This window comes from Carassius gibelio, chromosome A14 (assembly GCF_023724105.1).
Source record: "Carassius gibelio isolate Cgi1373 ecotype wild population from Czech Republic chromosome A14, carGib1.2-hapl.c, whole genome shotgun sequence".
NCBI classification, from domain to species: Eukaryota; Metazoa; Chordata; class Actinopteri; order Cypriniformes; family Cyprinidae; genus Carassius; species Carassius gibelio.
Window position 1 is genome coordinate 15964139 of NC_068384.1, and position 22872 is coordinate 15987010.

General features: G+C 39.1%; 1 protein-coding gene, 1 long non-coding RNA gene and 1 pseudogene across 2 annotated transcripts; all 3 read right to left on the bottom strand.

Annotated features, from left to right (window-relative positions):
* Positions 1-3393: 3393 nt before the first annotated feature.
* On the bottom strand, positions 3394-6539 carry LOC128027148 (uncharacterized). Its single transcript, XR_008186638.1, has 4 exons — positions 6342-6539; positions 6134-6243; positions 6013-6043; positions 3394-5250 (listed from the first exon to the last, which is right to left on the bottom strand). It is a non-coding gene; the product is annotated as an uncharacterized LOC128027148 (long non-coding RNA).
* Positions 6540-7987: 1448 nt separating this feature from the next.
* LOC128026975 (uncharacterized) lies at positions 7988-18103 on the bottom strand. The gene has a single exon (XM_052614288.1). The coding sequence runs from the start codon at positions 17980-17982 to the stop codon at positions 8683-8685; it is 9300 nt and encodes a 3099-aa protein (XP_052470248.1). The 5' UTR covers positions 17983-18103; the 3' UTR covers positions 7988-8682.
* A 1266-nt stretch (positions 18104-19369) lies between these two features.
* On the bottom strand, positions 19370-22805 carry LOC128027651 (tRNA 2'-phosphotransferase 1-like; annotated as a pseudogene).
* Between the last annotated feature and the right edge of the window lie 67 nt (positions 22806-22872).

Consider the following 22872-nt stretch of genomic DNA (forward strand, 5'->3'; position numbering starts at 1 on the left):
ATTGTGGCTAATCAGACGTAACAGACTTTACTAGAAGGGAGGTTTAGATGTGGTTTACTGTGACATATTTCATTTTGTTTAGTGCAATGGAAAACATTCTTTTGGTGTTTTCTAGCACGGTTATTTTAATTTAATAGTGGTGTTGGCCATGGTTGCGGATTTAAAACAAGCCAGATATCAAATATTACACTTGAGCAATAATATTAGTGACGTCTGCTTGTATTACAGTCTGTAACTCAGCAAAACGAAAGCCTTGTTCCTTCCAAAACTGGATTTAGCAGCAACTTCCTGGCGGAGTGACAGAGGGTTTCATACTATCATCATTGTAATGACTCCCAAGAGTTTACTTTGGCCCGGGGAAGGAGATTCATGTGTGACTTACACCATCAATCACGTCCCATCATGTCATTCCAGATCTGAAAGCCACACAACCATTCCTTCACACCCCCACCTAAAACGTAATGTGATATAAATACAGCTAAACCTTTTGGAGACGTGTTGCTACCGAAATGCACTGGAAAGAATGTTTCTCATTGGGGTTTTATAATTTAAACATGAGCGTGCTTGTTCATTGAGATCATCTTGTTGTTTTAAAGCACATTAAGTGAAATTTAAATTTAAAGCTTAAGTGGGTGTTTTGTGCGCCTCTAGAAACAGCAACCAGAATTGCAGACAATGATTCTTACAAACAGGTTTCATGTGTCATTGGTGGGGTAAACAGAGTTCGCCCCACACTAATGCCATTGGTAGAACCATAGTTCAGTTCATGAGTAATGAAGGATCAATAATAAATGCTATACAATTGAAACGTTGGGTATAACTGTATCCAAATGCATTTATTATAGTAGCTCATTGCAAATTTGCAATGAATTGGTCTTGCTAAAAAAGATATATATATTATAGAAAATTTTTTGTGCATGGTTTGGACAGATGATGGGTGAGTCTGTTTAAGTCTCAAAGGTAAATTCAGGGACGGTGTCTGCTGAAGTGCCACTATGACCTGATTGTGCTGGCAGTCAGGGTGTCTGTGTGCTTTGACGAGTGATGACATCTAGTTTCAACACCTGTCAGATGGGTGGAAGCCATTTGTGGTTGTAGAATGAGTGACACTTGCAATATTAATGGGACTCCTGTCGAGGTTGTAAAAGGGATTTATTGAAAATTCAAAAACTCCCGAAGTTCACTTCTCTACTGTTTCAAGAAATTCAAGAATATTGTTTTGTTTTACACAATGATTGATTTTCTACTCTATACTCTTTTAATGCAGCTTTCTTGAGTGATTAGCAAAAACAAAAGTGGTGTCCTTAAGAGTGAGGTATGTCATGTCATGTTCCTACAATTGCAGAGAAATGTAATTGCTATAAGTAATAGGTAGTAAACAAATAAATGATGCAAGGAAAAAAAAAGAGACTTACAGTGAAGAAGGAACTTTATTTATTTATTTTTATTTTTTTGCATTTTTTGAGCCAGTTTAACCAACCACGCAGGACAACATGCATAAAACAGTCAATACCTTCGAAACCACACAGCAGCATCCTTATAGCAATACATTTTGCACAAAAAAATAAAATAAAATTACTGCTTATATTTACTCCAAAAACTGGGAAATGTGTGTGTGTGTGCGTGTTTTCTGTTTGTTGCAGAAAGGCACAGAAATCACACATAACTTACTGCCTGACAGCAGACTTAAGGAGACAGTGCAGAAAAAGCTTTTGCCATTTTCAAAATACCACCAGCCAGTTAGCACAATGAAGGCCTAGGCTAAATAACACAAACATCCTGTCTAGCATGAAATCTGCCACCACTCATTAGCAAACACACACGAGAATTTACTGTAAACATTCCTCCTAACACCCACGAACAATCAAATACTTAAAATAATCAGACATGTAAACCTCAGACTCTAATTACTGGAATAGTGTCTGGTGGGCAAGACACGAACACTAGGACTTGCTATGAGGCTCATGTTGGTACGAACCCCTCTGTGGTCATAACCTGTGCTAAGCTCTGCTGTAATGATGGACACTCCCCCACTTGATAAATATAGCCCGCTCCCTCCTTATTATCATGACTGGAATAGCATTAGCCAGCCATCATGCATTCGATATATACAAGCAGCATAAATACTAGCAGACTTTGTGAGCGGCCAAAAGCCTGGACTCAAATCCTGCTGGAAGCAAAAACGATGCGGTCGCGTGTTTTGCGTAAGAGGACAGTGAGTGAGAACTAAATATGATGTTAGAAGGTCATTGCACGCAGACTGTTTTAGCCACATTGTGCTGATTGAAGCACTGACTCACACTGTTGGTTTGCCCACTCTTGAGAATTCTCATAAGGAAGAAGGAAGGGGTTTCGCCAGGGGGTGGGCAGTTTGTACACAACAGTGACCACAGGAAACTGATGCAGGAGTCATAAAAAGGTGTTTTGGGTGAACAATGAACCCATAGGAAATAAAAACTTCAAACGACACTTCATGACAACAAGGAGTGTGCTGACTTTGAAATTACTATTTCATTTACCCTCATCATGCCATTCCAAAACTGTAAGTCTTTATTTATTTTTTTATTTTTTGTAAAGTCAATTCAGTCCAATGTTGTTTGGACTCCAATATTATAGAAAATATTTCATATAGAAATCATACAGATATATAAATAACATACGGGTGAGTAAATGACAAGGTTTTCACTTTTGCTTCAATTAATGTTTTATCTTAAAGGCCCGTTCATATCAAAAACTATAACGATAACTATATTAGCATCTACACTAATGGTTCTGTTTATTGTGAGCGTACACTGCTGTTTTATAATCTGTTGCTTTAAATGCTCTTAAAGCATGGTGGATTCTGATTGGCTGTCAATGATTTTATAATTCATCAGCTGGAGAAAACAACAACTTTTTTTTTTAAATGATGCCGACAGTGTTGTTCCTCTTTGTTGCAATCATTATAGTTGTGGTGTGGATTTCCCTGCTCTCATAGAATCAAAAAGATCATTAAAACCTTCCCAAATACATACATACATATACACCCATATACATATAAATGATAAGGTGACAATGTATCAGAATGTATCAGACAAGACGGAATTCTGGTGCCTGTATATTTTACATCTCATAACCATATAATTCATTAGGTGATAATGTCAACATACAAATCAACCATTAAAATCTCCTTTGTATCTTATATCAGTAACCACCATAATTACACAGGTGCCAGAGTAGAATAGCACATGATGAACTCATCATAAGTTGTCTGTCCATAAATCATACTTTTGTATAGTTGGTGCACATGCATAAACATAAAACACCATCACCATCTACTTTTGTTTGTTAAAAAAAAAAATATTTAAATAGAATATAATCATATGCGGTGTGTCATACAAGAAATTCTGTGAATGTCCTTTTACTATTTTTAATCATACATTACATGGCAATCCATAGTGTATGCTTCCAAAAAGCATACATAGGACAGTATTTTACAATAACAATACATATAATTCAATCTTGAAACTTTTACAATTTTTCACCATATATGGCAATTAACAGTTAATCAACTAACCTGTTTTAATGTAACATTTCAAAGTCTTTTTTTGTAATCAATACAATTTACAGTGTGGGGCTATCAAAATTAAAAAAATTAAATAATAATAACAATCTTTTAATTTCAGCACAGAGGCAATTCAGGATGCATCAATTTGTGTGGCGTGATTAATGTGATGTGACTAGTTTGATGCATCTCTGGTCTGGTAATAAATGTCTTTAATTTTCCAGTTGTTTAACATGGCACTTGGACTTTCATCACTAATGGCGCCATACTGATTAACTGAGTAAGCAGTGCAATATCGGCAGAAATTAGAAAGTGCTTTAAGGTGATAACGAAGTTATTTGTAAGGTCAACATGTGTGTGGACGTGATAAGGAGAGAGCGTGAGAGGGAAGAAGCCACAAAGCAAAAGAAAAGAAACAGGAAAAGAAAACAAAAAGCAGATTTTCCTGACAATAACAAGAGATGTGTTCAAAGTGTATTGTTCTCACTGTAAATGCGGTCATGTCACATTAATTCTGAGTGTTGTGTCATCACTCCAGGAGCATCGCCTATGCTGATTGACTTTTTACTAATAAAAAAAAGTCAAAAGTTTATGTACTAATCGCTTTTCTTATCAGTCTGTCATTCTCAAAATTAGACTTTCAGAATAATCAGTCACAATGCAATATGTCATCACCTTCTCCTTCAGCTCAAGCATTTGACTTTCAATTTCTCACATGCCTTTGTGTTGTTTTATGGTGTCACCACAGAATCTCAAAGCCTTCCCAGCATTCCTTGGGGCCGTGTTGATCAAATGCCATACTAACATCAAAGTGAGGGAGTGGGCATGAACAAAAAGCAGTTTATTATTGCAGGGGGTAGGAAGAGATACCAAAAATAAATGTGGCTGTCATGCTTTCTGAGATTATCGCCTCCCTACAGATAAGGGTTTTGTAGTAGAAACCAATCGTGGGTGTCTCTAAGAATAACTAACAGTGAAACATGTCATCATAAGCCAATGAAATCGCAACTACAGCAGTTCTGAAGCATTGCATAATGCTTACCAACATATGGTCGTGATCAGACACTAATACAAACTACTTATTAAAAATCCAGACATCATCATTTGTATTCGTAAACCATACAACTGGGGATGTGACACATCAGAGTTTTTGAGAAAGGGTGATATCATAGATGAAGTGATTGTGAAGTGACACTGATTTAACATTGAAGTAAAAGGGCGACTTTTTTTAAGTCACCGTTAATGTGACACACTGGGTTATTTTTTGTGTCTAGTCTTCTGTTCTGCAATCTTTCTGGAACTATAATGTTAGTCTAGTCTTGCGTTTTCATTTAATGTCTAACAAAATCCAATAATGTGAGATCCAGAGTGGATTTGATTCCTCAGCCATTCCCGGGAGGGGATTCCCCTAGTCTGAACCGTGTCACTGGAAACAGAGCCTCCCTTTCCACATGTGGATGTTACAAACACTGAATGCTTAAAGCCTCCTGCTTCATAAGTTTTACAATGGAATTACAATGGAAAATATTTGCCTCTCCCTATCATGTTTCCATGACACACATATACAGTAGCTTAATTTCCCCTCACCTTTGTCCTGTAATTGTTGATAGTTTGATGATTTTATTCTCTCAGTGCACACAGAGGCTCTCTGGGGGCGACATCTCACTGCAAATTCCTTCCATCCTTTAAGTTTCAGGGTTTCAGTCCTGCGGAAAAGACATACAGTGATCCACTTTCCTGCAGAGTTTAGCTCGTACCCTATCCAAAACAATCCTACCTGCTATTTTCTAATGATCCTGAAGACATTGATTAGCAAATTTAGGTGTGTTTGATTAGGGTTAGAGCTAAAAAAAACATTTAACATTTAACGTAACATTCAAAATATGTTCCGAATCTTCTCCAGGAAAGGGAAAGTAAATCTGTTTAGAGTAAATCAGTCAGAACTTTAAGTTATTACATGGTTTGATTTACAAATTATTATTAATTATTATTCTTTTTTCTTTTATTCTATTTAATAAGTGCAAATGTACAAAATATTTTATTCATACTTTATTTCACAGATTCCTCATGTATTTTAAGAAATATAGTAGCCCCAAAAAGTTTATTTGGACACAAATGCACCATGTGTTTGCATTATTTGACCAAAAAAAAAAAAAAAAAAAAAGCAAGAGAAACATTTTAAGTTTAAGAGGTTATAAGGTGTGAAACAATAAATATGTTCTTCAAATTGATGAGAAATACGTTGTGAAACTACCATCCTGCCGATTTCAGCTCCAATCCCAATCAAACACATCTGAACCAGCTAAAGAAGGTCTTCAGGGTAACTTGATAATTACAGGCAGGTATATTGTGAATTGAAAAATGCCTGATGCAATGAAATGGTTCTTCAGTGAAATATAAGCAGGTGAAGGGACTTCTCTCAGTTGTGTATGTTTGTGGGTGTGACTGCTCCTCCTGCTGGACAGTACCTCAGCAAACAGACATCTGTTGGGGATTGGCCTGCAGACAGAAGCATTGTTTGGTTGCTATATGTGACATGACTCGACCGGAAAGGCTGCTGAAATAGGTTTCCTAATCTAACCTGTGTACCTGATCCATCATCCTGCATGTGCACAGAGGTCATTCACCCAAGCAGGCAAGTCCATTCACGCCTGTGCTTCTTGATGTCATCCCCGGAATACGCCCATATATGGTCTGTCCTTCAAAGCAGAACAAGGTACATGACAAAGTTTACATTTCTGCTCTGTTTATGAGTATGTGAGTAATGAGCTATTATGTAGCAATAGCATTTACTCACCTCACAAAGGCAACTAAACTCCTCTAAGGTGCTGCTTCCTTTTGGTTACTTTGTCTGGGAAAAAAAGTAAGTAATTGTAAGGAAGACCCCCATCTGCAGCAACCTGAGGTTAAGAGCCACGCTGACGGGATCAACTGTGATAAGGGTTAATCCCTATTTTTACCTGGATGAAATTTCTACCACATCTCTGTCAGAACTTAATTTAAAACCATTCATTTTTATATATGGGAAAAGATTTCCTACTTAGATTTGAGCAAATACATCACGCGATTATGAAGTAAAAAAAAATTAATTGTGAAAAAATTGGTGCACTTTACAAAAAAAAAAAAAAACAGACAAACAAATAAACAACAAAAAAATGCTATAACTATTAAAAATGTTTACTTTTAATTCAATGTGACAATGTGTAATTGTAAAATTTACTACCAATTTCTGATTTAAAAAATAGTTTGAAAATAAATCCAATTAAATTAGAAATTTTGCCCAACCCTGAATTAAAATCAGCCAGTCACACACAAACCTTCAGGAAGATAATAAATGGCCATATGTTCGACATTAGCCCTATGTAATGTGAAATGGTTTGTTCATTTAAGTTGTTGCATCTATAAGTCCTTAATCTAACTAATCATGGAACATCACATAAGGACATGTTTATGGTAAAGATTAGTACTTGCCCAAAGACACTCTTGATTTAATTTACACATTACTCCGCTTGGCAGTCTGCTCAGGGGATCCTGAATGACAGAAGTCATTGGGCAGACTTGAATATCATTGTGTTTTCGGTCAAACACCCAATGGAGTCAAGGCACTCTCTCACACAAAACTTTCTACCCACACACAGACAGTTCCATCAGCCTATTTTACAGTATGATCAGATAGTTCAGGAAATCAAATTAAGTCATTTATGGGTGCGGCTGCAATTTGGGAGTAGAGCAAAGACTTAAGTGTTTGCCTGCATAACTGGAAACATTTCCACAGAACGTCACAGCTAAGACCATGGTGGTACATTATGTCATATCGTCCATGCTGAACACCCAAATAAAAGAAACACCCAGAATAGTTCACACCAGTCAAAACATGCGCTGCTTGTATCATTCAGCTAACAGAATGATCCCAGAATTGGAAATAAACAAAATTGGCCATCTTATCTATTTACAAATAGATATAACTGAATAGTGAATTATTAGAATGGCTATTGCATTAGGCCAGTATTTGTTTCTTTCTATTACAAAAAGCACATCACATCCTTACAAAGAAAGCATTAGACAGATGAACTATGATGTTAGATCTAGATGTCCACTAGATGTCATCCAGAGATAAAATGACAGCCCAGCAATGGACCTAAACTCCAAGTGAGTCAGCTTCTATTATGTCCTGACTAGCAAATGTGTTTTTTTTTTTCAAACTGGATACCATGTGATTTACAAAAATGGAAACTCTTCTTTTACCTCTGGGCTTAAAAATGTTGCACAAAATGTGACCAAACAAGATATGTTGTAGGCACACATTTTTAAAATGTGATAATATATTTATTTTCACATATTACAGAAGTTAAAGTATAAAGCCTTTAGCTTTACGCTTACTGAAATAGTCAATATGTTGCATCTAACATTAATTGAGGGGGGAAAAATCACTTGAGACTTGGATTATGTAGACAGTTTTCTTTAATGGGATATATCCATGTGTAAAAAATAGCAAATGGAAAGCTTCGGATGATAGAAAATTATGTCAGTATGTGGATGTTGCTCATCCACATTCTTTTCTTTTACCCAAATGTACAGCATCTACTTGCATGTCCCAGTGCACATCAAAGGTGTTGCACAAAGCAATTGCATCATGTCATATTACGTATGTCATGTATTTGATAAATAATGTCACTTAAAAGTGAAAATCCTTCCAGAAATATATAACCATTAAGGTTATTCAAGGAAGACATGGTTTGTTAAACCCTGATAGCTATTGCAAGATAAGGCCTACCATTGCATAAGCTTGGCCAATGCAAGGAAAGTGAAGGACCAAATGATACACTGAAATTACATCAGACAGTGACAACTGTGATATGTCAAATGTAAAAAAAACAAACAAACAAAAAAAAAAACAGAAAGGAAGCAAAGCTGTTTTGGGTCTTGGGTTTCAATCATGAGCAATTAACACATTGTCTTTCACATTAATTGTTATAATAAAATGCGCCGTAACAACACTGTTTCAATCAGAGTCTAATAACTGAGAAACTACAACATTTGGCTAGACATTATTAATTTTTATATTCCACTTAATTGAAAAATGCTGCCAACTAGAACAGATTTCAAATGTAAACAGACCACATGAATCCACTGTTGTTTCATGCTCTTCTTCCCCCTGAATGAGGCATGCTTGATGGCTCGTGGTAGCAGTCTGAGGTGGTTGAATTTGGACTTGCATTTATCCCAGTGGGGATGTAATACATGCTATCTAGATAACTTTGATCCAGCGATGAATGGCCTTTTAGTTCATTTTTTGGCATCTGGCTTGCAGGACTTCCATACCTTAAGGAAGTCTGGTGAAGTGTGGTGGGGACAGGCGGTGGCTCTGGATGGCGAACTTGCTGGGCACTGCCTGAGATTGCTGGGTAAGATGGCACTGCATAAGGCAGGTACTGAGGTGCATATAACCCAGGACTATGCAAAGAGGAGTAGGGTGGTGCAGCTGGTGGATACAACCCTGAATGGGACATTGCCTGCTGTGGTATGAGAACTTCCACATACTGGCCCAATTCAGGATCAAACAGCATTTTTCTGAGTGGTTGCATTGGTACCTCAATGTAGAAGTATTTACCAGTCTCAGGATCAAGAAGGACACGGCGAGAACCTTGGCCACAGCTGAGCCCAGTTGTTGTCTCTGGATACAATTCACCAGCTCCACCTGGACATTCATTTGCATAATCTTGGGGATTAAACAACTGAGCCCTGGGATCTACAATAGACATGTTAGCTAAATTAGAATACTCATGATAGGGAGCAGGACCTGCTGCTTGAGGTGAAGGATGATTAGCTGGGCGCCTATCTACATGCAACCCAGAAGTTGGTGGTTGGTCATCACCATAGGATTGTGAGTTTGAAACAGGGCAAGCTCGTGGGTTGTGAAGAGGCTGAACCAAAGCAGAGGCATGTTGTATTGTGGTATCGGAGACTGGCAGACCATCTGGTCTGCACTGACGAGGACGAACTTGAGCTTGCGGAGGAGCTCTGGGACAGGTAAGGACTTGGCCTGGAGACAGAGAAGCTGCTGGTACCCGTTCCTGTGGACTGTGGTGGGGGTGTCCTTGATGTAAATGAGAACTTTGTGTACAGGAGCAAGAAGATTGCTTTGTGGTTGGATGATACCGGCATAACCTATGGGGGGGTAAGTCTGATAGCTGTAGTGGGCTGAAACTCTCTTTCTCATCATAGCTAGGAGGATCATCTGAAGCGTAGAAAAGATACTCATCTGTGTGAAAACGATTATTAGATGATGCTCTTGTCATAGATTCTGTGTGGCCTAGGGTTTGTGGTCCTGATGGGTTAGAAGCAAAGGAACTATCTAGAATTGACTGGTCTTGACTGAATGATGGGCTTTGCTGCTGGCATGTGCTGGTTGTTTGCAAGAAAGCAGAAGATTGTTGTTGATCCAGACTGAACAATGTCTTTGTGGTGGATTTTTGCACAACACTTGGAGTTGATGTGACTGGGATGGATGGTTGTTTGTAGCTTGATACAGCTGATACAGCCAGTCCTTTTGTATCTCTTGATGAAGTCTCGTTTGGTTGATCCTTGTGTTTTACTGTTAATGGGGTTTCATTTTTCTTTGATTCACTATTTAACTTGGTTTGTTGTGTAATAACAGATGGTGCTTGAGTATCTGCTTTTGACTGATCACTTGATACTGACGTAATTTCTGCAAATGACTGTTTATAACTGGGTTTTGGTGGTACAAATGTCTTTAGTCTATCAGTGGATATTGACCTCACTTGAATGGGTAACTCAATCTCTTTTGATGGGTTCATTGGTGTGGCATTATTTTTTGTACTACATGAAAAAGACCTCATCTCTGGCTTTTCAGATGTTGCTAAATAAGTGGCAGTTATTTGCTTTCTTTCTTGTTCCTTTAAAAATGTTTCTGTCAGTGTTCCTTTGGGACTCTCACTCGGTTGAGATGTTCTTGATGAATCGTTCACAAGAGCTGTTGGATTGCAAGGCAATGATGTATTTTTTACTTGTCCTTCACTTAAAATGATTTCTGATAAACAGGCTTGTACAGGTACCTCAAGCCTGTTGACATGTTTAGCTGTAGCATTTGCACCTTCAGTGATAACATCACACACTCCAATATCAGCCTGCATCCCTTTTTCTTTTAGTAGCATGGATACGGAGTGGCTGCTGCTTGGAGCTTTCATTTGAGTAGAGTCAAGGACTGTTGGGGCAACGTTCTTTGTCTTGGGTTTGCAGTCTGGAAGAACCATCAATGCAGAAACTTCTCGCTCCTTACTCAGGGGTCTAGGAGGCATCTTAGAACTCTGATCACAGTGAATGTAAGATCTCTTAGTAATACTTTCTGATTCAGGTAATCCATCTGTTGTTGTAGTTGGCAATTTTTGTTGTGACTTAGTCTTTGGTGAAGAGACTTTGGATTTTATTTCAGTCACATTAGCATCTCTTCTTGTCTCTGCACACACCCTTTGTTGTAATATTTTTGATCTGTCAACAGGTTGTTTTTCATCATGACAGTGCAATGCTTTGTTGCCTGGTGTTTGTTTGTCCTTCCACCTGATGGCTTTACATTCAATTTGCAAGGCTGGAGGAGTTTGTGGTGGCTTCTCTCTTTTCTCTTGTATGACCATGTCTTCGGCATTAGAGGTAGAATTTGATGCTTTGAAAGACAGGTTGTACGTGTTTTTTACTAACTTCCTCACATCCCTAACTCTATGTATAACAGATTTTTTGTTGCTGTCATCATTGTCTTCAGTCTCTGTGACTTTGGTAGATCTGGTGCTTATATCTTCTGCAGCTTTTTCCATGGTCTGAGTTTCAGAAATTTCCCTGGACTGTTCCAAGTCAGGGGACGGAGATACTTTCAGAGAGGATGTCTTTTTTTGTTTGATGGAAGAAGTTTTCAAAGTTATTTCTGGGGTTTTTGATGTAAATACACTCTTTTCAGCCAGCTGTTCCTGGTTTTCTGGTGTCATCTGGCACTTCTTTATGTCTCGGCTTGTCATTTTGCTTGGCAAGCTAATTGCTGGTGTTGCTGGACTTTTATTCCTGATACTAGCATTTTCTGAGTCCCTATTGTACTTTTCTTCAATGTTGCTACCTCCACCCTCTTTCCCATCACTTTTGCAGTTTTGCATTTTGTCATCAACTTGTGGATGGGCCAATATAGGCTTTGCTTCTTCCCTTGTAATGTTGCCAGCTACCCGAGCTTCCCCAGTATTAAAGAATGCAGGTCTTAAGAGTGGTTTTGGAGGAACTTTTGGAGCACACTTCTTCAGCTGACGATGTGAAATTCTCTCCTCTCCAACAGCTAAATCTTCAGATGAAAGCGTACATTGAGAATGCAGGCTAGGGCTTAAACTATGTTCCTCCATGGTACTTGGAACACCAAAAAAAGGGCTGAGGCTGACATCAGGATGTTTGTTTTTATCTGCAGATCGACCTGGATCTGTACTTTTTGCTGTCTCTTTCTGCACATCCTGCATTTTCTTTGACAACACACTCTTGATAATGCAAGACGCCATTTGTGTATTAGGGGAGCCATCATCTAAAGACACAGACTTCTGCAGTGTCTTTTTCCTGTCATTTTGTGGTGAATCTGGCACCTCCTTGGAAAATTCCTTTGGCAAAAATGCTGGTGTGCTATGTTGACGAACAAGTGTGTCTTTTGAGCGTCTATGTGTGGAGGGTGAATTCAAAATATGTTCAGTGTTTCCTCTATATTTTGATTCAACTGTGTTCCGCCTTAACAGTTGGATCTGCCTTTTAGGTACGGTTCTCTTTCCTCTGCTGGACTCATCCTTGTTCTCTAATGCAACATCCACACACTCAAAACTCCCTATTTCGAGGTGTTTGTTTAGGTCCATGCTGTCACGAGGAAGAAAAGATGAGCCATCGTTTTCATGTAACGTTGAGCCATGCAAGTCTGCATATGTCATCCATGCAACAGCACCAGGGCTGTCTACGGTCGAAGGCTGTGAAAGATTTGTAGATGACCTGTGACTTGAATTGTACACATCCAAATAATCCACCTGAGGGCTAGATAGGCTTCTGAAGGCCAGATCTGTAAACCACTTTACTTCATTGTCTGCTTCATCAAACTCACTTCCCATGCTGGAGGTCTCACCAGTACATTCAGGAGGAAGAAAGCCTGCACTGCTGTATTTACCCTGGGCAGCTGACTGGAGCCTCCTGGTGCCAACCTTATTCTTTTGTTGTGAGTCCTGAGCTCTGAGCTGACCCTGTTGCTGCAGAGTTGTTGGGTGCGACTCAAAATAACAGCGAGCTGGAATTCCTGACTTTGGGTCTTGACATGAGCGAGCTGGGCTGTGGCCTGCAGGCCCTTTTCTATTCCTGGCCCTAAATGACAGTTCAACCTGTTCCCCTCTGTAACTAGTCTCTCCTATAGTCTCCTCCCCCTCTCCCCCCTCCTTTCCACTCTCTTCCTTTTCCCTGCATGACTGCCTGTCAAATTCACCACCATTGTCTCTTCTGATAACCCCTGGGCTATGTCTTAATGCTACAGGCACTTGACTAAGCCTCTTGTTGCTGTTTGGGGAATAATTTTTCAACATTTCTGTTCCCTCGCTGCTATCAAAACCCTCAACATGGCATTGCTTCATCTGTACCGATATCATTGGCTTTGGCAATGCGGCAGATGCGGCCCATGGACTCCTGGAAGTTGGTGTTCCACAGACAGTTAAATCAGTTGTGTTATGAGTGACAATTTCTTGATTTTTCTCAATTTTTTCTGTGGACAATCCAGAATCTGAGGTTTTAGAGGTTGAAGCTTGCAAGATCTGCATTTGGCTAAGAACTGGTGGTCCATTACCTTTACATTCGTCCGGGACAGATGCAAGGCTTTTGGGAATCTTTGTGTCAGCAAGGTCATCAAAACAATTATAACGGTCTATTGGGTTAGAGAAAGGATGATTAATTCCATCACAGATAATGGATAAAGTCTGATTTTCTTTCTTTTCAAGAGTGACAGAAGGCTCAGGTTGGAGATAGTAGGGTTGTGCTGTGTGTTTGGTATGGTCTGATGCAGCTGATAAAGGCCTTGATCTACTCTCTGGTGTTGACAAAAAATTCCTTGAGATAGGCAAGACAGAGGTGTCATTTCCAAAAATATAGTTGGAAGTTTCAGAAGAGTTGCCACAGACATTTTTCTCTACTGCAGGGCATTGTGCTAAATCTTCAGATTGTATAACGCTATATGTGATGCCAGAAGATTTTGTATTTTGTGGAAGAACACTATATGATATTGTTTTGATTTCAGGTGAGCAGTTGACTGATCTCAATTCCAGTGAAGGGGCTGGGGAATTGGGCTCTGGTGAACGGTAATTTTCTCTGCTGTTTGGAGTGGAGGTAATGCTCCTTAACACAGGTGTGGAATCTCTACCGCGTGTTGGTGTTACTGTGTAATCAGTTCCTGTGATGGCAGGGGAGAATGGTAGGTCATCAGGTTCTACTGAAAAAAACATTATCTTATGTGTAGGTGATGGGCTGATGGTAAAACCCATCAGTGAGTGAATTATTTCAGGTTCTGGTGAGTGAGCTGGAACGGAATGATCAGGAGAGGAGCAGATATCACTGTAATCAATCCTTGTGACTACAGGGAAAGATGGTGAGTCCTCAGGATCAGTTGAAGAAGTGATTTTCTCAAATGTAGGTGATGGGCTGATGGTGTAACCCACAGGAGAGTGAATCGGTACTGGTTCTGCTGAGTGAGCAGGTGCTGAGTGCTCAGAAGAAGAGCAGATTTCATTGATCTCAGGTGATACAGGGGAGGATGGAGAGTCTTCAGGTTCAACTGAATAAACAATTTTCTCAAATGTAGGTGATGGGCTGATGGTGTAACCCACAGTGAAGGGAATCAGTACTGGTTCTGGTGAGTGAAAAGGTGCTGAGTGCTCAGAAGAAGAGCAGATTTCATTGATCGCAGGTGATACAGGGGAGGATGGAGAGTCTTCAGGTTCAACTGAATAAACTATCTTCTCACATGTAGGTGATGGGCTGATGGCGTAACCCACAGTGGAGTGAATCAGTACTGGTTCTGGTGAGCGATCAGGTGCTGAGTGCTCAGAAGAAGGGAAAGTTTCATTGATCTCAGGTGATACAGGGGAGGATGGAGAGTCTTCAAGTTCAACTGAATAAACAATTTTCTCACATGTATGTGATGGGCTGATGGTGTAACCCACAGGGGAGTGAATCAGAACTTGTTCTGGTGAGTGAGAAGGTGCTGAGTGCTCAGAAGAAGAGCAGATTTCATTTATCTCAGGTGATACAGGGGAGGATGGAGAGTCTTCAGGTTCAACTGAATAAACAATTTTCTCAAATGTAGGTGATGGGCTGATGGTGTAACCCACAGTGAAGGGAATCAGTACTGGTTCTGGTGAGTGAAAAGGTGCTGAGTGCTCAGAAGAAGAGCAGATTTCATTGATCTCAGGTGATACAGGGGAGGATGGAGAGTCTTCAGGTTCAACTGAATAAACAATTTTCTCAAATGTAGGTGATGGGCTGATGGTGTAACCCACAGGGGAGTGAATCAGTACTGGTTCTGGTGAGTGAAAAGGTGCTGAGTGCTCAGAAGAAGAGCAGATTTCATTGATCTCAGGTGATACAGGGGAGGATGGAGAGTCTTCAGGTTCAACTGAATAAACTATTTTCTCAAATGTAGGTGATGGGCTGATGGTGTAACCCACAGGGGAGTGAATCAGTACTGGTTCTGGTGAGTGAAAAGGTGCTGAGTGCTCAGAAGAAGAGCAGATTTCATTGATCTCAGGTGATACAGGGGAGGATGGAGAGTCTTCAGGTTCAACTGAATAAACTATTTTCTCACATGTAGGTGATGGGCTGATGGCGTAACCCACAGGGGAGTGAATCAGTACTGGTTCTGGTGAGCGATCAGGTGCTGAGTGCTCAGAAGAAGGGAAAGTTTCATTGATCTCAGGTGATACAGGGGAGGATGGAGAGTCTTCAAGTTCAACTGAATAAACAATTTTCTCACATGTATGTGATGGGCTGATGGTGTAACCCACAGGGGAGTGAATCAGAACTTGTTCTGGTGAGTGAGAAGGTGCTGAGTGCTCAGAAGAAGAGCAGATTTCATTTATCTCAGGTGATACAGGGGAGGATGGAGAGTCTTCAGGTTCAACTGAATAAACAATTTTCTCAAATGTAGGTGATGGGCTGATGGTGTAACCCACAGTGAAGGGAATCAGTACTGGTTCTGGTGAGTGAAAAGGTGCTGAGTGCTCAGAAGAAGAGCAGATTTCATTGATCTCAGGTGATACAGGGGAGGATGGAGAGTCTTCAGGTTTAACTGAATAAACAATTTTCTCACATGTAGGTGATGGGCTGATGATGTAACCCACAGGGGAGTGAATCAGTACTGGTTCTGTTGAGTGAGCATGTGCTGAATGCTCAGAAGAAGAGAAAGTTTCATTGATCTCAGGTGATACAGGGGAGGATGGAGAGTCTTCAAGTTCAACTGAATAAACAATTTTCTCACATGTATGTGATGGGCTGATGGTGTAACCCACAGGGGAGTGAATCAGAACTTGTTCTGGTGAGTGAGAAGGTGCTGAGTGCTCAGAAGAAGAGCAGATTTCATTTATCTCAGGTGATACAGGGGAGGATGGAGAGTCTTCAGGTTCAACTGAATAAACAATTTTCTCAAATGTAGGTGATGGGCTGATGGTGTAACCCACAGTGAAGGGAATCAGTACTGGTTCTGGTGAGTGAAAAGGTGCTGAGTGCTCAGAAGAAGAGCAGATTTCATTGATCTCAGGTGATACAGGGGAGGATGGAGAGTCTTCAAGTTCAACTGAATAAACAATTTTCTCACATGTAGGTGATGGGCTGATGATGTCACCCACAGTGGAGTGAATCCGTACTGGTTCTGGTGAGTGAGCGGATGCTGAGGGCTCAGAAGAAGTGCAAGTTTCATTTATCTCAGGTGATACAGGGGAGGTTAGTGAGTCTTCAGGTTCAATGGAAGAAACAATTTTATGACATGTAGGTGATGGACTGATGGTGTAACCCACAGGGGAGTGAATCAGTATTGGTTGTGGAGAGTGAGCAGGTGCTGAGTGCTCAAGAGAAGAGCAGGTTTCATAGATTTCAGGTCTTTCCAGTCTTTCTCTACCATCTATGGATGAACATACCATTTCTCTTATTTCAGTAGAAATGGTAGACACAGTTAGATAATCTATTTCCACATTATCCCTGGTAGGAAGTGTAGATACAGATAAAGAAGCACCATAAGTGTCCTCCAAGTTTGGAAACTCTGATGCATGCTTAACTTGAGTTGAACACAAATTCAGCAGCTCAGGTGAAGATCTACCTGTGGATGCAGGTGTGGAGGTAGTTTCACTGCTTACAGGTGTGGTGGAGGTTAATCTGGGATCTGTCATGTCACTGGCTATTAGTAGAAAATTAATATCTCTGTTTGAAGGTGAAGTAGACATTTCCTGCATAGGGCTGCAATCTGTTGGAGAAGGGTTTGAAAGTTCTAATGCAGGGCCACTGTTCAGTAACCCTTGTGAAAAGATAATGTTTTGCTCTTTTGGACATTGATGGTCCATACTCTCTTTGTTCTCAGAAGACATCACATTATTTTGTTCATGTGGATATCCTGCCAAGGATTCACTGACTGATTCAAATAATTGCTTGTCTAAAAATGGGTTTGTACTTGAATGTTGAGGTGTTTTAATAATTCCTTCTTGTTCAAAAATAGCAGGTTCTTTCTCTTCTGAAGAGCAGGATGAAGTTTTAGAAGGTCCATTTGCTGGATTAATCAGGGTAGCAGCTGTGGTTGAATTCACATACTGTGGTTCAGATTCATTTGTGATTCCGGTTTCATTCACTGGGGCACTGTTCACTGACACTTGTGGTTCTTCCCAGTTATCTGTATGTGAAAGGTCATTACCATTGACTTTTGATGCAGACGGTGTGCAGTCAAGTGGTTTAAATCCATTATTGGTATGAGACAAGATGGTTGATTTAGCTGGGGTTGAACGTGATTCCCTGGTCTCAGATGTGGGAAAATTCTGGATATTTTTTGGAGAAAGTATGTTGTAATTGACTTCAGTGTTGTCACTTAAATCAGATCCATTGGCAGTGTGATAGAATCCTGAAGAGTCATTGGAATCATCCGCTGGAAAAGACTGATCCACTTCCCTCCTGATAAATGCTGCAGAGGCTGGGATACTGGAAAGTAACGAAGACTCGCAGTCATCCCCAAAAATGTCACACAGGCATGTTGTTTCAGATATGGCATTACGATGGCTGGGGATTGAAGTGATGTCAAAGATCTCCACACGATTTGGCCCTTCACGATTCTGCAGGTTGAACGCGTGTGGAGCACTGCGAAGAAATGAGTAGCGGTCTCCTTCTAGCACCCAGTGTTCCATTTTTTCACTTCAGATACCACAGACATATGGTTGTCGCACTTGAGCCTTTTTTATAAATCCCTAAACTCAAAAGAAACCATCATAAAAACTTAATGTTAGAATTAAATCATTCTCATGACAAATCTTAAGAAGTCTATAGAAAATGTTTTCTTTTAGATTTATACAAAGATTCTAAAAGTGACAGTCTATTAGAAAATATAGTCACTTTAAACAAAGTAACTATATTTTCCAAACAAAATACATTGTGCTTATACAAAACTGTACTTAATAATAGTAAACAGTATTATTTAAAAGATTCGAGGACTTCTCTTATGACCACTGAAAGACATAACTCAATACAAAACTACTGATGCAAAAATATATACAGTAACTTTTCTGGTGTAAAAAAAATGTCATAACATACAAGCAGATATCAAAGTTCACAAAAGATGATCAGACATGATACTTGCCTTTTTCTGCTGTTTTCCATATGGCCAGTTTGAATGAAACAGCCCCTTCAGAGAGCATTCACAGGGGACAGTTATACCGTATACCATGAGCTGTGAATGAGGCTCCAACTGGGGTTACAGGTTTCCGAGTGCCAAACTGACCATTCATCGAAACAGGCCACTCAGTGCACAGAAATGTCCAGCCCCTCAAGCTTAGTCCAAACAAATGCTGCGCCTCCTGTACCGTTGGGCCTGTCTGAGCACAGTGCCCAGCTATTTCAAACTTTAATTGACACCACTTTTTAAAAAAAGAGACACAAGCATGCACAAAAAAAGTACAGGATGAACCTGACCTGAAGCTTTTTTAATCATGCTTGGACATCGATGCATTTCTCCGCAAAGCTTAATAGGGTGTTACAACTAGAAGCAGGTGCTGTGATAGGATAGATAGAGTCTGTGGATGGAATCTGACATACTAGGCCAAGACAGTCATAGGGGCTCACTAATTTTAGACCTTCTATCAGGGGAAACTTTGCTTTGGGAGGCCTAGAGACGACAGAGGACACAAAATGTGTTTTACAAAGTACACACCAATTGATGTGTACTTTGAAGTGTATCTTAAGTATTAGATTGCAACATGCAGCTCTTGAAAACTCTGCCTTACACCTAAAGAGACTGTAAATGAGGACAACAGCATAAGTAATTTATCCTGAAGAGCTGCAACTTAAGTATGGGAAAGTGATTATTTGCTTTGAGCTTGAAAATACTGGCAATTTAAAATGATTTAAATTAAAATTTAGTAAAAAAAAAAAAAATGCATAAAACAATTTATTTCACCTATTCACAACTTGAATTCTTGACATTAGTAATCTTCTTTCAATATTTGACTGTCCTTTGTTCAGTGCATCAAAGTATATTTGTTCCATGTGGTTACAATCAAGTCCATCATCTTATAGGGAAAGAATGCCAAGCACTTCTGCTATGCAGGGATTTATTGTTCACACCACACTACTGACAGAAATCCAAAAGCACAGCAGCTTGACAATACCAAGAACAGGTCTTTGATCAGCCAATGGACAGTCAAAACAGAATTTTGAATGACCATGAATTAAAGCTAGAAAATGCACTCTCATGGTGCCATCTGACATTTAGTGCCTGACAGAATAGTGGAATGCTTTTACAGAACACAAACAGAATTAATTCAAAGCCAAAACCCAGCCAAAAAAACAAACAAAAAAACACACCTTTGCATGTTATGTGTCTCCAGCACACTGTACATAAATATGCTTGCAAAAATCCCCCTGCAGACACATGACACATTACTATCTTGAGCTCAGTGTATTTAGCTATTCTATTTTATATGCAGTGGGTAGAAACTGCCCCACAAATAAAACAGGCTTAGGAGGTCACGACAATTTGTATACAAAACACTACGTAACCTTTTAGATGTGCCACTGACTCCATAATATACAGGTGCCCCTCAATAAATTAGAATGTAGTGGAAGTTTCATTTATTTCTGTATTTCAACTCAAACTATGAAACTTGTGTATTAAATAAATTCAATGTACTCAGAGTATTTTAAATGTGAGCTAAAATCATCATAATTAAAAGAATCAAAGACTTAAACTACTTCAGTCTGTGTGCATTGAATTTATTTAATACACGAGTTTCACAATTTGAGTTGAATTACTGAAATGAACTTTTCCACGACATTTTAATTTATTGAGATGCACTTGTATGTAGTGCAGGAAATTCAGATTTTGTCCTTGTTTGTTAAAACACTGTCTACCAGAAAAAATAATTGCATAGTAAAAAGTGCATTTCAGTGCATAGATTCTAATACTGCACTGCCACTATTCCCTTGGTAATTTCCTGGATAACATCATGACTCAAGCTAATAAAGCAGATAAGCTTAAATATATGTCCAACTGCACAGCAGTTTTATATGAGGTTAAAGGCACAAAAAAAGACGACCAATCCTTGTCTTCCCATAAAAATCCTTCCCAACGTCATCCGTGGGTGTATATAATCTTAATTATTTACATTTCTATCTTTTGGTGTCATAAAATAATCAACCCTGTTAACAAATAATATGGCCTATAATCGTGTAATTAAAAAATGTGTTTCTTTTTATTTAGAAGATATTAATTCTTAGAAACAGATCTTCCACTTTAATGCATTCGAAAGTCCAATGTACATCTCCAGTTTTTTGTTTTAAGTTCAGAAGGAGATCCTCTTCAACAGCTAATGTAGTTCAAGTTCACAAGCTGAAAGAAGAAAACAACAACAACAAAAACAATATCCTTTATGATTTCTTAAAATCTAATCATCAACAATCTGCACTGTAGAATATCAAATGCATGTATTTATGTTACGGTCATACAGAAATGAATCTTTCTGAATGCTCTTCATTGAGCAGTAAAATTGATGAGCCAGCTGTGAAAAGTGACTCACGTGAGGGTTTTAGTTTTTGTGCTCGAGAGAAATAGCATGGCAGTAACATCCCAGCAGCATCTCCAGGGGTCAAGAGTACGCCATTCTCCGACCAAAAAAACTGAATCCCATCTGAACATCCACCAGAGGGGAGAGGGGTCATTACTTCAGCTCTAACATTGTTACTTACTCAACTTAAAATAGCTTTTTATGACTTCTTGATACCTGAAATAGCTTTTGCAACATCAATGTACACAGCCAGATCACAACTCTGTCTCATACCTAAAAACAGAAAAGAGGCCATTTGCATAATTGAATAATCTGTACACGAAAATTACATTTAAAATGCATTTTCTGTATACATAGTCTTGGTTTGGACTGCTTTCTGCTATCATAATTGTACCAATTAGATAAAAATATTTATTTATTTATAACTCTCATGACATAGAAATGAATTTAATCTGCATGTTACTCACCACTGATGACTCTGCCATCTCCAGGAAGCCCGGGTGCCAGGTGTATGTGAGTTCTGTTCATTCTGCTGATGCCCTGACTGCGTATAGAGGGCCAGTGTTTCATGTATAAGCCATGAACAGCTTCTCTTGGATAGTCTGGATCATCAAGTGCTACTGCTCTCAACTCCAGATCTGTAACCTAGAACAGATAACATCTATCAGCTTATGCAGACTTGTCAAGCAATTGCTCCAGTGAACATCTCAAATTTTTTAAAACCTATTTCTAAAATTAAGATGGTAGACTTTGCATGACCTCTGAACCAAACTGACCTGCACTGAGTGTCCCTGATTGGCTCGTATCTGAAGACGACCATCCTCAGGGTGGTGGCAAAGCTTGAATCGCTGTTTGTCATTGGTGGCCACCACTCGCTCCACATCCTCCAGTGAAAATGATCGGAACTGCTAATGAGTGAGAAGTTCGTCCACAAATACAAAGCCATCTGTGGACAAGGCCACATAATTACAAATGGACAACAGGAATGATAAAACTAAATCCAAGGAATTTTGACTTCTGAATGAATAATTTTTTCTTGTCAGAAAACAACAGTAATCATCCTCCGCTCACACAAAATACCTACATAACAATTTTGTAAGCAGACAGGGTGGATGTTCCCATGTGTGTGTACAATCATCATCATCAATCCTACATCATCTCTCACCCGAGTTCATCTGCAGACCCATCTTATTGGCACCGTGGCGTAATGCAAAAGACAGAGATTTAGACAGACGCACATCTCTGCTCTGAAAGACAAAATGTGTGTGTGTGTTTATATATATATATATATATATAAAACTCATAGCTGTGCACAATATCAAAATAAAACAACAACAACGAAAAAAATTACACTTGTTAAATAACAACAACAATATTAAATAATTATTAAAATTGTTATAGACCATAGTTAATGTTTGTATAAAAGTAATAAATCCACCTCTTCATTTCGGTTTGCTCGCCCTCCTCTTCCTCTCCCTCAAGGTTGACAGTCCATTTGTGACACACTTCTGATTGTATCATTCACCAACACAGCTATCAGGTTTATACAGATATATTTGATTTGTGTAATTCTTTACATCTACATCTTTAAACTATTAAAAACCATTTAACTTGGGTTATTCATCTATACGAATATTGTACATTGAAACTCTTTCCAAACGCTTTCGTTGCTGAAATAACCGAGTCAACCGGAAGAGAAAAACCCCTGAGAGAGGCTTTAGCGTCCAGCGGCCAGTAGGGCGCAGTAAAGACTTCATTTTATAATTTCTAAAACACTTTACACCATAGACATCACACCATCTAGCGCTGGTAAATGCACTGATTCATGATTTTACTTTTATTTTATTTTTAGGTGTAAACCATAAACCATAATGGACTGCATAAAAACAGGTGTAAACTAGCGATGAATCATTAATAAAACATCAATACATTAAAATCTTTATTTTTTTATCTTTCGTTGCCACCCAACAGCTTAAAAGGAAACAAAAAGTTTTCTTTTGTAATCAATACATGTTGAGA